This window comes from Artemia franciscana, chromosome 12 (genome assembly GCF_032884065.1).
Source record: "Artemia franciscana chromosome 12, ASM3288406v1, whole genome shotgun sequence".
NCBI classification, from domain to species: Eukaryota; Metazoa; Arthropoda; class Branchiopoda; order Anostraca; family Artemiidae; genus Artemia; species Artemia franciscana.
Genome location: NC_088874.1, coordinates 8,263,905 through 8,281,633, shown reverse-complemented (window position 1 = coordinate 8,281,633; position 17,729 = coordinate 8,263,905). Strand labels below are relative to the sequence as shown.

Here is a 17,729-nt window from a genome sequence, read left to right as displayed (position 1 = left end):
GAGCCTGGGACGCGTGCCCCCTCTGTCCCTCCAAAACCGTCTCTGGTTTTCAAACTGTAATACCAGAGAACATTTTCTAAGAGGACAGGGGGGGGGGTTAGTTGAATAGACTTTTGGTACATATTTAGTGTACTCCCTTGTGATGAAATCATTGAGAACGAAATAAACTGTGTAAGAGGGACTGGTTATCCAAATCCCATATTTCTCATCTCTTATATAGTAAGTACAAACTGCAGATTTTTGTTAACCTAGAATTTAGTATTAAATGTTTACTATAATATATCAAGAGCAGAAACAACAGTGGCTCATGGATGGGCTCATGGTGGCTCATGGACACTTTGAGTCTCTTTTAGGCCTTTCATTAATAATTGTTATTTTTTAAGTAATCTGTAGATAAAGCCACGGACATGAAGATTTTTGGTATGATCGGACTTAAGTCTTTTTTTTTATACGAAAGTGAAGAATGTGGTTAAAACACGAATAGAAGTCACGCTTAATACTAGAAGGCCTGAACTGTACCCCATCAACCTCCAACTTTTAAGCGAAAATTTGACCTGCAATTTATTATAGACCTATTAGAGATTACATAATGTCTGAGACTACACCGTCTAAATGTGACAAGACACAAAAAAGATATGCATACGATAATCCATACCAAATCACTTTGTTTGAAAAACAACCTCTACTATTTCCCCTATTAAAGATCTTGTGCAAATTTTTTGAGAGGCAGTTGAAATTAAGGAATATATTTGCCAAAAATTAACCCTTAATAGAGATACCAGAGAAGTCATTTATAGTAAACTGATTAATTCAGATTTCTCTCTTTTCTATTGCAATATTTCGTACCCTAATAAAATGTATTCATCAGCTCGGTAAGCGACTACTTTTTATAACAACATTAAATAAAATGAACTCGAATTTAGCACCTTGAATTGTCATTCAATATCGGACTTTTTATTCAGTTATCTTTTCACCGTTACATAGGAAGGGTCTTTCATTTTACTGGTTGCTTTTTACGCTTTGTTTTCATTTTCTCTTTTCTTCACTGAGAACGTTCGAACGAAGTCTCGGCCGAATTATTTGCATTGTTTTCTGTTGTTTTTATTTTTCACTGGTGAGAACTATTCATGTTTTTCTTCTTTACGCATATTTTGTTCTCCATTTTAAGAAAGAAAATCATCTTCTTTATCTTTTCTCTCTATTGTCTTTTGAGAACATTACTATTTCCCTGTTGGACATTTTAAGCCAGAAAAAAGACTGAAATTTTAGACCTTCTCTGATTGGTTCTTATCTGTGAATTAAGGATCCACTAAAAAGATTGGTTCTGAAGAGATTTTTGAGTCACAAGATTGTTTACGAGGTGATTCGCTGTTGTGAACTTAAATTTAATTTTTAATATTGTTATATTTTTTAAATACTTCTAGACAAAAAGGAATGCACAGCCTTTACAAAGTAAATTTCCAGTTTTGGAAAAAAAGAATTTTCTTGTATTTTTATCTTCTTCGACACAGAAAGTCTAAATTGGTTTCTAAGTTGTTGTTACCAGAATTTTTTTTGAATTGTCCGGGAGATTCATTACCCGGGAAAGGAGAAACTGTTCCAGGTCAACGCCTTATTGAACAAGGTTTCGTCAGCTCTGGATTCACTAATACATTGCGCTACTTTTTCGGTTAAACTTTACGAAAAATTATGTTTAGAATTAGGCAACTATAAAGATGTTTCAATCTAGCAACACCCACGTGGTCTAGGTTTATCCTAGTCCCCCGAAAACATAAAGGAATACAAAAAATATTTCACCTTATGCTTAAAATGGATGTTTTCATGGTTGCGCCCAAAAAGGTTTGACCTTTTTGGGTCCTTGGTCAAACCCAAAAGGTTTGACCTTTATAAAGGTCCTTCAGCCAGGAAGTGCAATGGGGGGATGATTTCCAGCCATCATGTGCTTTTGCGCACCCTTCCTGTTTACCTTCCCCAGATTTCTCCATGTACCCATTTAGAGCTGGGTTGACTTTGGCTGAGCTTACGGAGTCGCGCCACTGACCCCCGTCCCAAACCAAATAATTGGGTACACTAAGATTCGAACCCTCGCCCTCTCGAACAAAGGATCCTAAATCCAGCGCACCAATCTACTCGACTAGGCAAAATGGCCGTAAACATTAAAAAATGTGCTTCTAGGGTAACATGATTCTTGCAATTCAAGGGGTAAGGGTACCAAATCAGCTAGTTGCCCATTTCAAAGAAGATGTTTCGTGGATCCGTTTTACTGAAAAGTTATTGAAGTTAGATCATGCAAGTATGTTGTTTTTTTGCAAGTATGTAGTATGTCACTTTATATATAAGTATGTAGTATGTAATATGTAGTAATTCACTTTCACTCTCCTTGGTACTTTTAGCTATAAGCTACACTATTTCTTTTTTCATATACAATATTTTGGGTAATTCATAGGTGCTACAAACAACGCATAAAAATGTTTTAGTGGTAAACTTATGGTTAAAGCCCGACCAAAATGGGACATGATACCCTTCATTTATGACATCATAACTTGTCACGCTTCAGTAATTATATTTGACTACCCACGAAGTACCCAAGACGCTACCCAGAATCAAATTCAGTTTTTACCGCGAAATTCAACATGAAATTTCTTCACGCAAATAAGAGCTTCTAGCAACAGACCACCTATAAAAGATAACCCACCTCAAGCAGCTTTTGGATAAATGACAAATTCATAATTTATCTCTTAATCTTTCAAAAAACTCTTTTAAAACTCTAATTAAGACCTTTAATTGTTTTAAGGTAGAATATTTCAGAAGCACTCCAGTGGAACGCTATATTTCTGTCTAATAAACAGTGTAGTGACACATATATGAAATAAAAGCCGTGCCTTCTGTGGCTTGATAATTACGGTTAATTTCAGGAAAAATTTATATATGTAGGATTGTAATTAATTCTGGAAAATAATCGATATACCAGTTTTTACTTGCATAAACTTTTAATAATAAAAAAAGTTAAAACTACGCTAGAAGTTTTCAGTCACATGTTGTATGAGGGGGGCGGGAGTTGCTTTTAAGGGGGACTTTGATTTTAGAGTTGCTTTTGTGACGCGTTTTTGGAAGCTAGACACGCTATTCCCTAATTGTATCACGATTGCAGCGACAGCTGCAACCAAGCATTGAACAAAAACCACGGCCCATAGTAGCCAAAAACTCGACATTACTTTTAGAAAAAAACGTAAGAAAGTGGTGTCGATACTAATGGTGAGCAGAAAATATAAACAGACAAGGAAACGTGATTTCTGGAGAGAAAAAATAGCTCTTAAATAGTGACAAAGACTACACCGCCTTTCGATATAAAAAAAAAACAACTTAGAAACAATAGGGATTTTTTTTCCCAGACAGTGGAATCTAAGCTGTTTTTGTTTGAAAAATAACTCTAACTCTTTAACCTGATTGGTATATTTGTGAAAAGTAATAGGCCCGTAAAAAGCATAAAACTTCTGGGGGGATCCTGGGCCGGACCCCTAAAAATATCCAAAAATTCTCAAAATTCCTGGGTTTTGATTAAAACTCTTAAAATTTTATTATTGCTATTATTGGGCCGCTATAAAATTTCTGCACATATGCGTATCCTTTACTTTCAGTTTTTTTTTTATGTTATTATTTAACTTTCTGCATTTATGAATAACAACTCCTCTCGAAGGCAGATTTTGCTTGAGCTGAGATTTTGCTTATTAAAAATTAAAAGAGATATTTTTACACAAAATTAAATTCATAAGCCCTTCAAAATTCTTACAGGTCACTGATACAAGGGAAAAACATCACAGAAGAAAAAAAAGTAAATAACTACACGGTCGTTACTATGGATTTAGTTACCCATGGCAAGAGAAAAGAGAAATCGGAGGTTAAAGACTGCACACTTACCATGCCAATCTTTTTTCGTAGAGATTGTTACAAAAAAAAAAAACAAAAAAAAACAAACAGATCAATAGTAAATAAAATGCAAATTTTAGCTCAATTGCTTACATATCAGCTAATTTATTATCATATATTAAAAAATAATACGTGAATTTATCACAAGCGCAAATGACGTATTTTGGGAGGGTTCATATAGAAAAAAGTTCTGTAAGAATTGCATTGGAGTTATTGGAAAATAATTAAAAATTTTTGGTGAAGGTTATATAGGCTCCTTCTGAAAATTACCCAAATTTTAACTTGAGTGGAGCAAAAAATAGAAGCACGAACCTCATCCAATGAAAGAAAAATAAAATGTGAATTAGTTCTGGATTAAAGGACCTTTGATTCTCCTGATCTAACTTGTTCAGCTGATTCTTTGAGAGCCACTTAGGAACGGGTTTTTGACTGTCATCATAGAAGATCTTTTCGCGGAATAATGAAGATTTGGGGACCGGGCAACAGTTCTAGTTCAACCATGACGATTGCAGCATCTAGCCAGATAGTAAAAAAAAGTCTTAGTGTAATCTTTATTCATTCTGCTCCCCCATCATTTACCTTTCATGTTTTAAGACTTAATAATTTCCAGAGCAAGCGGGAAAAAATGGAAGGTAAGGCTGGGTGGAATTTCTTATGGCCAAGCCATATGGCCTTTAATGCAATTGATGCATGACTGTACGACACACGAGAATCGATACGTTATTTTTAGTATGTAAACTTAATAAAATAAAATTAATTATTAACAGATAGAACTATGCAGCCCAGGCTTAATTTTTAACGTTCGCAAAATTTTTTCAGTGCCTGAAAGACTTAGCAGCATAGTCATACCATAACTATCCACATAAATTACATAACTATTAGAAAAAAAACTCGTACCCAAAAACTGTATTCAAGTTCAGTCCACTTTTGGGCTCAATTCAAACCTATTTTCTGTGTGGTCTTAAAGTAATAAGCATTGATAAGCAGAAATACAAAGATTTTGATTAAGATGCCAGTCTTTGTCTAGGACTTAAGGATGACGGGTAGTTTAAATTAAAAAGCACGGGTTGATCCACAAAAGCCTCCCATCGCTTGTAATGCTACCGTTAACACAAAACTTGAGAGAAAGGAGTTGTGCCTTGAATATTTTATTCAGCTATTAAAGTTTATTATTGCAGAAGATATGACAATATATATATATATATATATATATATTGTTATAACACTATTTTTTTGTTCATCTTTTCTCCAAAAGTGCCGTTTTTGGTGCAATTTGACACTTGAGGATAGAGCTATCAAGAGAATGTTTTTTAAAAACACATATATATGAGGAGCAGCTTTTAAATGAGCTACTAAGATCTCTCTACAAATTGCAGTAGCCTGCTAGTCCTGACAGACAAAAAAAAAGAAGAGAAAATCTTTTGGTGGGCAATTCTTTACGTTCTTAACCCTTTCAAACCAAGCTTATGTTGCTTACATTGAGAATTGCTTACCTAAAACAAACAACGAAGCTATTGTTTGAGGCAAAAAATTAATACATTTTCATGGTATGAAAAAAAAGCATAGCAGGATATGAAGGAATTATGCTACCCATGAAAAGAGATGGTTGCAGTTATTTCAGTTACACACCTTTTAGCGGATTTTGTGTAGCCATTATAAATTTGTGACTGCATGGTAACACCATCAGCTTCCCCGTTAAAACGGTGCTTTTAAGTACAATATTTTCAACTGTACCCCTGTCTTGCTATAGACCTTAGTTCCCACTCTGCCACCAGAGATCTAAAAAACAGCCACAAGTAATCCTTCATTTGGAATGCTGTGAAAACGACTCCTAACTGTGGTTTGGCTATTATGTTGATGTGCTTCAGGTCTGGTGGTGCATTCAGCAAATTATATTTTTTGGCTTCCTCTTCTTCGTGTTTGCTGTGGCTGCCCCTCTGGCACCGTTCTGGCAACTTCATTGAATGGCCATTTTTGCTCCTTCACAATCATACAGATTTGTAGTAAAATCTTCAATACAGCTCACTTTAAACATTTCTTTAACCTCTCTCCACGATCATATTCATCCAACTCAAGTCTCACATACTTGACCAAAATAAATAACCCAACAGTAATTATTTTTGTGAATGTCCCGTGTTATAGATTCAGAAATCCTGTTGCGACAGCAAACATATTTGTTTGATTGTAATACCAAACCATCTATTTCTGACTCTTAGACTAGATTCTGGGAAGATTATTAACCCCTAGGTTACTTTGCAGAGGTAGACCTGAGAAACCGGCGTGGAACAGATGGCAAAATCGAAAGCAGCAACAATAACAAAATTAAACACAGTTAAAACATTTACACAAAGTTGAGAACAACTATGACAAAGAGGGTACAATCCAGTAGACACAGATCTGAAGCTCTGGCCTCCAAAATTCGACTTCATTGACTACACCTATTTTTGGTCTTTTCTCAAATTTGTCCCCTTTCCCTCGAAAAGTCCTTCCCTCTGAAATAATCCTCAATTGGTTTATAAGTTTTATTCTGCCCTTCTGCTTTATCTTTCTTTACTTCATATGAAGCACGTAACTGGACTTTTTCGGGGGAGGGTGGCAATGGTATTTTTTTTTTGGGGGGGGGAGTATAATAATTTTCTTACAGTTTTAATAAGAATTGCCCATAAATCAAGAAATACTGGGATTGTGGGGGGCCCCACCGCCCCCATACGTATGTCTGCTCCATGGATTTTGCACTTAAGCTGCTATAGCCTTTTGTAACAGTCATGAAAAATTTGGAGCGTTTAGTTAACTAGAACACAAGACTTAAAAGGAGAAACATGTTTTTTAATAGCCAAACCAAAGGACTTACACACTAAATAAAATATTGCCCTCGTAAAAGTAGTTACTCAAAAATACCGCCCAAACTTTACAGCACAAGCTTTATGAAGTCATTTTGTAAAAAACCGAGCACCAAAACCCTAAAATTAACACATTAGAGCGAAACTTTCGTGTTTTGGCTATTGTTAAAGCCGACCACCAACTGAGATATTAAGTGATAAATTTTACACTTTAATTTCTCATCTTTTCAACGATTATGATGTTAATATTAATTCAATGCCTTTAAGCCTGATTCACATTGCCGGTAAACGCGTCTATTAAGCTGGTATGTAGTCTACTTGTTTCCAATACTATCTCTTATTATGCTAATTAGAGACACGCTAATTGAAGCCAATTATAAAATTAAAGGGTCATCTTCATGAGCCTATCGAAAATGCTTTTCCTAAAGGGCATTTGTCCTAAAGACAATTTTGACTGATTGTTTTTTTTAACTGAGCAATGGAAATTGGCATAAAGTAGCGCTCACATAGATTTCTACCTGAACCATGCACCCATCATGAAATTTGCCAAGTGGGAGGGAGAAATACCACCAGAAGCTTTGTTTTTTACCAAGATTCAAATCAGAATATTTATCATTCTCCTATTCTTTACATTTACTAAAGTATCTTCTTGTTTCTATTGCCCTCTCTGGCTCACCCATACCAATGTTCACGAGCTTGGCTTTGACGCCAAGATATGGTCGTTCGGGCAGGAGCCTGCCTAGACATAAAAATTGGGCTAGACATATGCTTGAACGTGACTTTTAAACTTAAGTCGCCACCATTGTAAAGAAAACAAGCTTCCCGATAGGCTGTTATTTCCTTTCTAGGCAACTTGATCTATGTTTTACAACTAGGTCATTGGAATAAACACATTCCGTTCATGTCCAGTATTCATGCTCCAATGGGAGTTGACGTGACCATCTTGCCTGAATATAGTTAAAATAAGCGTAGCAAGGGGCCTACCCCCCCAAAATATCTTTCAAAGCTCATCTAAAATTAAGTTCTAATCAAAAAATGGTAAAGTCCTCCTCCCCCAGGGAAAATTTATGGCTATAGCAATGTCCAATACGGTGGCGTTCACAGTTATGTGAACGCCACCTTAGTAAGTCGAGTTTGATAACAATAAATATTGACACAATAACTTTAAACATAAGGTTCAACTACATGTGTTTTTGGGAGCAATGAAATTTGTTTCAAGTAAGTCGTAATTTAAATAATTAATTATAATTGGACAGGGAATGAGTCTAGACGTTGGATTTACTCTTACCCTTATTTTACACCTCAGAAAAACATATCCTTTCAGGGATATGCGTTTCGTTCATTTTTTTGGAAATACCAATTTCATTAAGATATTACATAAATTCCTACAATTAGGGTTCAAAAATCTGTAGATGTGTATTTTCTTCTAAAACAGACATTGGAATACCACAATACGTATATAAGAGTGATATCAAGTACCAGAAGACCTATTGTTTTGGCCTCTGCCGCGCGCAGGCTTGTAGCCTATATATGCGATAATTTAGGATTGATTTATGATTGATGATTCTCAATTCTACTTTTTCGGCTGATGAAACTGGGAAAATTACGGGAATCTAGTTTTTTAGTTATCCTTGGTCAAATTCCTCGATGGGGAGTTCCTCCAGCATATCCCCCTCATCTCAGCCCCTCCCCCAACCAAAAAATCCTCCTGAAAACGCCTGTACACTTTCCAATAACCATTACTATATGTAAGCCCTGGTCAAATTTGTAACTTGTAGCCCCTCCCACGGGGACTATGGGGGAGTAAGTCGTCCCCAAAGACAGTTGTAAGGTTTTTTGACCACGCTGAATAAAATGACTATCTCAGAATTTTGATCCGTTGACTTTGGGAAAATAATTTGCGTGGTAGGGGGCCTAGGTACCCTCCAATTTTTTTGGTCACTTAAAAAGGGCACTAGAACTTTTCATTTCCATTATAATGAGCCCTCTCGCAACATTCTAGGACAACTGGGTGGATACGATTACCCCTAAAAAAAAAAAATAAACACACATCCGTGATCTGCCTTCTGGCAAAAAATACAAAATTCCACATTTTTGTAGATAGGAGCTTGAAACTTCTACAGTAGGGTTCTCTGATACGCTGAATCTGATGGTGTGATTTTCGTTAAGATTCTGAACATAATCTGAACATAAAATTGGTCAAATTTGCTTATAAAATAAAAGTAACTATTCAAAGACTAAATATATTGTTATTTTAGGGGGCTAACATTTACCCTTAAGAATTTCAGCACGACCGTAGAAAGTTAAGAGTCGCTCAGCAATTTTGTTGCTAAAATTTAAATAACTCGTTAAATTGATAGCTTGTGAGCGTTGCAACTGACATCATATACATTTCTTGTTAAGCTGCCAAAAGTTGGATGTAATCATAAATTGTTATTAAGAAGTTGTAGGTCTATTTACTATACCAGACCCAGTACCGTATCCAGGATTTTTTCTTTTTTTTGGGGGGGGGGCTGCCAAAAACGTATCAAAAATTTGTTTATATTCATTTTTTTTCGTTTTTAAGGGGGGTACCAACATTTCCGGGGAGGGCTGCAAAAAACGTATCAAAAATTTGTTTATATTCGTTTTTTACGTTTTTAAGGGGGTACAAACATTTCCGGGGGGGGGGGTTCAAATACCCTAACCCCCTTGACCAGACCCTTTTTTCAATTTTTTGTAACAAAGCTACTTTAGTACTGGTAATATATGTCCAAGACCACCCTTCTAAAACCTTACCAGAGAAGCTTTATCTATTTGCTTGTTGTATTCGCTGTCTATTTACTTGTATAGAATCTCCCTGTTCCATTGCTTGGATGTAGCCCTACGTTAACCCTAAAATCTGCCGACTTTGCTGGTCTGTGCCTTATTTTGTATTGGTTTCATCATCAACATCTTATCACCAATTTGAAATAAAAAAAAAAGCACAATCAGCAAACCCAGACTTGTTACAAATTTAAATTTCATACTGTCTTTATTAAAGAATTGTAGAGTAGAATGGTGGTCCTCGACTCTTCAACCACAGCTGCTTACTATACAACCACCTTTATGCCTCCTCCTACCCATATCTTCTCAAGAAATATTTTAGTGTCACAAAATTGCACATCCACGTATATTTTTCCATTTTAAAGCTTATTCATATGCATTGTACCACTCCAAAGCTCCTCACTTAATAAAGGTGTATTTTCTTGTATATTTTTATTCATTTTTCTCAGAATAATCTGAATTAAGTGTAATTGCTTGAGGTTCCATCATTGCTAGTTTGTTCCTAATCCCAGGTACAAACTCATAAATCCACATGGAAACGAGCTGATTTCTATAATAGAAACGGGGAAAGGAGGCATATGCTCAAAAACAAAACACAAAAGATGGGTAAATTACGCAGAAACATGAAAAAAAAAAACACGGGAACAATTATAAGAAACTCGTGGTGTCAGGGTCCTAAAAGCCTCCTGCACCTACATACGCGCCTGATCTCATGCTTAATACATTTTACACAGGAAAAAATCCACAATATAATTTAAATATGATTTTGGGGTGTACTATCATGCTTCTGATTGCTGGGGTGGTAATCACAGATTAGGGTATGGTATGATAAGTTACATTTTGGTTGATCGATGATCAGTTCATCACTGTTTTGACTGGAGTAAATAAAGTAAATTATACTTTCTCCATCAAAGGTATGATTTATTAGGTGAGAAAGGGTTAGCTATTCTGTATGGTTAAATAAGGCAAAGCATGCATATCGCCTATAGATAAAACTCAAATTTTTGAAAAGGTCAAACTTGATAAGATTGAAATAATAATCTTTTTAGAGCCACCTTTCCATCACATTGTGAAATTATCTGTACATTAACAAAATCATTGTTACTGAATGTTCCAAATAAAACCATTAAAACTTGTGGGTTTGCCCAATTATTTCCTCTTTATACAAAAAGACCTATATAAGGCTCTCTAGAACAGGTAAGTACGGAGGGAGAGTTTGGGCTTATGCCCCTTCCCAACGAAATCAGTATTTTAATTGTTTCTTCTGTATTTTCCGCGCAATTTGATTATGTTAAGGATTTTAAAACTTGTTCCACCTCCCCATAATATTGACTCCTGTGCTAGGACGTATACAGCGAGGGAGGGCTCAACCAAATCCCAAAAAGCATAATTTTTCTGAAATTTTTGGGTACTGCTTAGTCAGATTATTAAATGAAATTAACTTTTTATTCCTGTATCCCCCCTTGAAAAAAAATCCTCCGTACGTTTCTGATTCTTCGTATGCAGTGCTGCCATCATGGTCAGTTCCTAAAGTCCTACTACTGCCCAAATTTGCGTACTAGACAGTGATTTTCGGTGCTATAGTCAAAAACTGACCATAATAGTGCTGAAATAGCACTTGTGTGCTACAGGTAGCAATCCTGTTCGTATGTACCTACTTAAGAAAAAATTTTCAAGGCCTCTTCGAACAGTTCGTGGTTACAAACTATAAGCAAGGGGCGATTCGGCCCAATAGTAGCCGAAACTCTAAAAACATAATTTTGATAACAATAGATACGTCAAAAGAATCAGCTGTTTATGCTGATTCCAAATAAAGTTCATCAAGTTTTGTATTACCCATCAAAAGATGTGACCCTGAGAAAATTTGCTGAATTTTTTAAAAGCGGATAAAAACCGTTAAACCGTTAACCAGATAAAACCGTTAAAAAACCGTTATTTTATAAAACCGTTAAAAAGTCAAGCGATATTAACGCGAATCCCACCAATAGATCCGGAATACCGTAGAGCACTTTTGTAGAGGTTTCATGCTCGTATATACAAAATGATGCATTTGTAATTTTTGGCAGAAGAAAGATCACGGATGTGTGTTTATTTGTTTATTTTTTCCCAGGGGTGATCGAATAGAACCAATTGTTCTAGAAGCCTGGTAGAGAGCTCATTCGAACGAAAATCAAATAGTCTAGTGCCCCTTTTCAGTGACCAAAAATCATGAAGGGCAGCTAGATCCCCTCTCACACCAATTTTTTCCCAGATACATTTGATCAAAATTTAAAGAAAATTGTTTAATTCAGCATAATTGAAAGGTCCAATAACTGCTTTTAGTGATGACACAAATAGCCATATTCCCTAGGGAACAGGCTGTAAGTTGCGCAATTCGGACATATTGATCACATATAGTAGTTGTTATAGGGAAATGTACGGAAATTTCCAGTGTATTTTTTTGCGCGGAGGGGGTGGAAGATTTTCCACGCGGCGAATTTTCCGTGGGAAGGAAAGTTTCCGGATAAATTTTCAAGGAGTAATGTTACACAGGGGCAAGGAGATTTACTGGCATGATTTGAGAAAGATTTCAAACTTTACATAAATTTTTTTCAAACTTGTTTTTCTTAAACTTGTTAAAACAACTTTTTATTTTTTTCGGGAGGGGGGGGGGCTTTTTCGAAACTGCTTCTACACGTGCCATTTCTGCCACTGGTAATCACGCAGTTTCAAGAGCATACAACCAAGAAGATTTCAAAACTAGTTTTGTTCCTGTTTTAATTAAAATGAATTACATTCTTCTTTTCAGGTTTTCGCGAAACTGCTTTTGCATATGCCATTTCTGCTGCTGGTGTGGCTCACGCAATTTCACGAGCTTGCAGCCAAGGAGATTTGATATCGTGCGGTTGTGATCGACCAGAGAGTGCCTACGTCGGACAAGACTGGAAGTGGGGCGGATGCTCACATAATGTAGAATACGGAGTGAAATTCTCACGGGTGTTTTTGGATATAAAAGAAAGAGCCAAAGATATGCAATCGAAAATTAATCTACACAATAATCAAGCAGGCCGTCTGGTGAGTCTTTTTTTGATGCAAAAAGTAAATTGATTACCAGTTTTAGAATGTTAATTCTTTAGTAGACAATAGATGGGGCGGAGAGTACCAAATGTATTCCATCAACTTGAAGTAACCAATTATGTGACAGATTTTTATGTATTTATTATCGTAAAACCAAGGAAAACTACTATAATAGCAAAAATGATATAAATGATCAAGATGTAAAGTAAGAAAATACACACAATCATCAAATAAAAACATGTGAACTAGGCAAGCAAAATGACTTTTTAAACCAGAAAAGAACAGGACACAACACTTAAGATATGAATGATTTGACTATGAACAATTAGAAAAACTATCATCTTGGAAATCTAATTAAAAAATTAAACAATTTAGTTGGTTTAAATACACAACACTCATTAATGTGACATCATTTAAACAATCGTCAACAAGTATTTCCTTTCCGTCTATGCGTCAGGTTTTGCTAAAACCATCCAACATGCCTGGACGAAAGGGGTAGTAACGTCAGAAACCTCGTAAAAAGGTGGTAAATTCAAGTGCTGGCAGAAAACAGCCACTGACACCACATCAGACCTCTTGCTTAATTTCTGTGACCAAGCAACCTATTATTGCAGTTATAACCTTAGCTACCTTATTATAACACGAACTCCTTCTTTAGCCTAAGAGCATTTTCCTATTTGTGGATAGCTAACTTACACTCAATGTTAAAAAAAATTGTCAGATGGGGTGGGGGGTCGGAAATGTCAAAGAGTGCATTTAGAACTATAATTGCGCTGTGGAGTTGTATTACAACTTCGTTTTTTTTTACATTTTCGTGATCAGTGACCTGTTGCTTGGTTATGGAAAGAGATGGCAATTAATTTCCAGCATGGTATTATGCAACTGAGAAGAAAATCTTCAAAGAAGTACTACGGCATCCTAGTAATTTATTGAGCTAGGAATTCTGAATACAGAAATTCTTGTTTGTTGATAAAATTTTTGACTTTCATAGACCTTTTTGAATTTCATGTGTTCATAGGGTCAGGATTAGCCGGGTGTAACTAAGTTGCGATCTATCTTGTAGAAGTGGGAGGGGATTTGCAGTAAGAAGGATGATTGCAGAAGGTTGTCAGTTCCCAGCCAAACTTGGTAGAAAGTAGATGCTAATTTCTTAGTTATGCATTTAGCCTATCTGGATGTAATCTGGCCCCTGTAGTGGAGGGAGAGGGACAGAAGGAGAAGAACCAAAATCTTGTCCTTAGCATTTCAGCACCATTTGTCAAATCCAAACCAACTTGAAGAAAAACGGAAGCTAATGTCCTAGTTATGCATTTAGGGATACTGACCTTTAAAGTGGAGGGAAGGGGCGCATTAGGAGCCGTTAAATCCGAACAACTTCTACAAGATTTTATCGAATCTCGACCAAGCTTGCCAAGCTAGGGTGGTTCTATATTTGTTTTCTAGTCTTTTGGATATCAGGGTCTGACCAGGCTTATATGTAGCCTGGGACTCTGTGTTACTTTCATCGCGACATCCCCTTGAAAATGTTGTCAGATCTCAGCCAAATTGGTTGGGAAGCAAGGGATAAATCTCTTAGTTGTACCTTTGGGAGTTTGTTCACAATACTATGAATTTGGAGGGAAGAGGTCCCTAAATTCATGTCATCAGATCTTTCGCCAGAAGAAGTTATCATATGTTAACAGACCTTGGTCCAAACAATGAGCGAATGTCCTAGTTATGCCATTTAGGGATCAAGACCCGACCTGAAATTATAGAGGAGATAAAGGCGAAAGGTTTCAGAACATTTAAAAAAAAAGAAGGGTGAAAAAGAAGGATAAAGATCCTGCAGGGCCATTGCTGACGCACAAAACACCCATTCAACGTTTCAATTGCTGAGTCTTTTTTACAGGGAAAAGTAGCAAGCCTATTGCCCAATCTTTCTTCGGCAGAGATGGATCCCTGGGCCCCACATTGACAAGTGAAACATAAATCCCACGCACTAAAACAGGGTGACATCTAATGGACAGGATAACTATATAGCCCCCCTCCCCCAAAAAACTCTTTTATTTCATGTCTCCTAATAGTGACTGGTTTTGTCTTGGATTCTTCCAGGGTACCCAATGGCGGGGGGGGGGGGGAGGGAATCCCAGATTTTGATGAGTGCCTTTTTATTTTCATTCAAAAAATACATAAAAGCAAATTACACCCCCCCCCCCCCCAAGATTTTGAAATAATTTTTTTGTATCATTATTGCAAAGAAAAATCCTTACCCCTCCTACATTTTTGTAAATTTCTACCCCCTGAATTCATCTGTTATTGACCACTGCTATCTTTAAAATATTTTTAGAAGACGAGAACAATGTCTGAAAAAGCATATGTATGCAAGAAAAGTGTTATTTGTCAAATGCTGGAAACAAAATTACTCCCCGCCTTACTGACGTCCAAAAATCTTTTTACAAGTTATTCAGTTTTATGACAAGGAGAACAGAGTAGCAATATCTATGTGGGTAAAACTCTGGAGCGTAAACAATCTAAGTACATTTGTCCCCCTAAATGTTTTGAGCCCTCCCTTAAATTTAGAGAAATGTATTTTTTGGAGAATTTAATTGAAAATGCCCTTTTCGTGGTATTTTTATTGAAAAAAATAAAAATAAAAAATTGCTCTCCTAGATTCTGGAAATGTATTTTATACCTCTTTTCTATATTTTCGTAAAAAGTATCATCAGAATCATCACGGTAACAAATTTAATACCGGAGGTTTTCAATCCCCCCCCCCTTTTTGCCGAACAAAGGAAATCATCTAAGCAAATTTTTCTCTTATCTACTCAAGCAAGTCTCATCTCCTCACGCTCGAAAAAATCTGTTCAAGGCACATTCTAAATATCCACTGGTCCCAAAAAGTAAAGAACGCTACTGCACGACAAAATACATCTCAGCCACTGATACCAAAGTGATCAACTATAGGAAGTGGATTTTTGAATTAAAATGGAATAGTTGTGGGCATCAAGTCATGGCTAATTGTAGAAAAAGCCAAGAGATGTGGTCCAGTTGAGTGAGAAGCAAACCTGGCATCCCCTCCCTTATCAGGATTGTATAAAAAAGATGCTAGTTCAATTGTTAATAGATATGTCTATCTATTATCCGTCCAAGCGTCATTCCTAGAGCAGTAGAACGAAGGTAGATAGTCATAGAGCGACCATGTGACCCGCCTGTCCGAAACTCGACTACCGAAGGTCGTCCTTCAAAGGTAGCCACGTGATACCAGAAGAAGAGGACGCCCCAAAACACCCTATGACGCAGCTACCGGGCTGACCTAACAAATCTCAATGCCTTAATCCAACCCGAATGGGTAGATGTCTGGGCGACCAGAGTGATGAGAGAAGACTGGCGACTCTTCTTGGAGACCTTAAGTTCCTCTAGAGGCACGGGAGGATCTAAGGTCTAAAACACTCAAGCAAGTAACATTATCTACACTCAACAGGCCCTAAATTAAGATCCTCCAAGTGCTAAAATCTTTTGCCAGGTATTTAGCAAAATTGTATCTGCTGTATCTTCTTCCAAACTTGGTAAATGTTAAATCATTGGTCATCAAGACAGAAGGACAGTGAAATGAAAACCTACAAATATTTAATTAGGATAGTGCTGATGCGAAGCTTCGTCTTAGCAAATAAATGCTAAGTAAAAATAAGGGTCGGTCTTAGATTTTCCACCTTAGTATCAAACGGATATGAAATTTAAATGCAAGAACTTTGGATGGCTTCAGTATTGATCTATAAGCCAATAAATTTATGATAGACATCAAGGGCTTTAAGAGAAAAAAACGACTGAAAGACTGACGAGGGATCTATTCAAAATCGTAGGTGCCATTTTCTGACAAGAAGGTGGGGCTAGGACAAAATACAATGCAAAAAATTTGAAGACACAAAATTTCACTATTTCAAAAACGTTGAGGTTTCAAAACCTCCAAATTGCATCTTAACCAATTCCTTTGAATGTGGCTAATTTTAACTATGTTTTTTTTTAAGGTTGTCAGCCATAACACTGAAATGAAGTGCAAATGTCATGGGATGTCTGGCAGCTGTGAAATGAAAACCTGCTGGCGCGCTACGCCCGACTTTCGTCGAGTTGGAAATATCTTGAAAGACAGATATAACTATGCCATTTTAGTAGATCAGTCTGTACTAGGAAATGGTGCGAGGGGTAAAAGAAAAAGACTTTTCCCTAGGAATCGTCGAAAGAGACCTTCGGAAACAGACCTTCTTTATTATGAGAGATCACCAACTTTTTGTGAAGGTAGATCAGATATTGGATTCCAAGGCATCACAGGACGGCAGTGTAATCGAACAAGCACAAGTTTAGATAGTTGTGACTCACTTTGTTGTGGCAGAGGGTATAACACAATCAGACAGAGAAGGGTAGAAAGATGCCGCTGCCGATTTAAATGGTGTTGTGAGGTTGAGTGTGAGAACTGTACAATTGAGGAATGGGTCACGGTCTGTAAATGAACTACCTCAAGAAGGTAGAAAGGACTACCTCAAAGAGGTAGAACGGACTACCTCAAGGAGCTTGTTATGTAGTTTAGTTGATCTCTATTTTTATAAGCCAAACTTAGGACTATTTATAATATTTTACAATGTTATAGAACAACTGCGTTTTTTGCCACATAGTGGCATATGTGTACAGAAAACTCTTCGTCAAAGTTTTATTCTTCCTTTTTTTTCGTTAAATAGGAGACGTTGAAATAATAATGTATTAAAAGGAGCTTAAATATTTAGTCCTGCTACCCTTTTTGGGTACATATGTTTTATTGGTCATATTGTTCCCCTTTTAGGCTAGCATTTGTGTGTAAATCATATTGTAAATTTTGGAATATATCGGATTTTTTTTTAAGTCTTTTTGTCTATAAAAGTGAACATAAATTAGAAAACAGCAGAGGTTTTCCTTAATTATATAACCCCCCCAAAAGAAAACAAAAAAAATGAAAATCTAGAGATTCTGAGGGAGGGGTGCCAGACTTTTGAAAATATTGTTATGACTTCGATATGTCAGAAAAAATAGATCTCTTTGATATTTGTGCGCCGTTATACACAACCTTGTGACGAAAAGTACTCTCTTCCAAAA

At 36.4% G+C, this 17,729-nt stretch overlaps 1 protein-coding gene across 1 annotated transcript in view; it reads left to right on the top strand.

Moving 5' to 3' along the window:
• LOC136033633 (protein Wnt-7b-like) overlaps window positions 1-17,552 on the top strand; it is a 46,792-nt gene extending 29,240 nt beyond the window's left edge. The window contains exons 4-5 of the mRNA XM_065714439.1: window positions 12,361-12,626; window positions 16,634-17,552. Coding sequence (XP_065570511.1) covers window positions 12,361-12,626; window positions 16,634-17,113 — 746 coding nt within the window. The 3' untranslated portion in view covers window positions 17,114-17,552. The remainder of the gene's footprint in view (window positions 1-12,360; window positions 12,627-16,633) is intronic.
• Window positions 17,553-17,729: the final 177 nt, after the last annotated feature.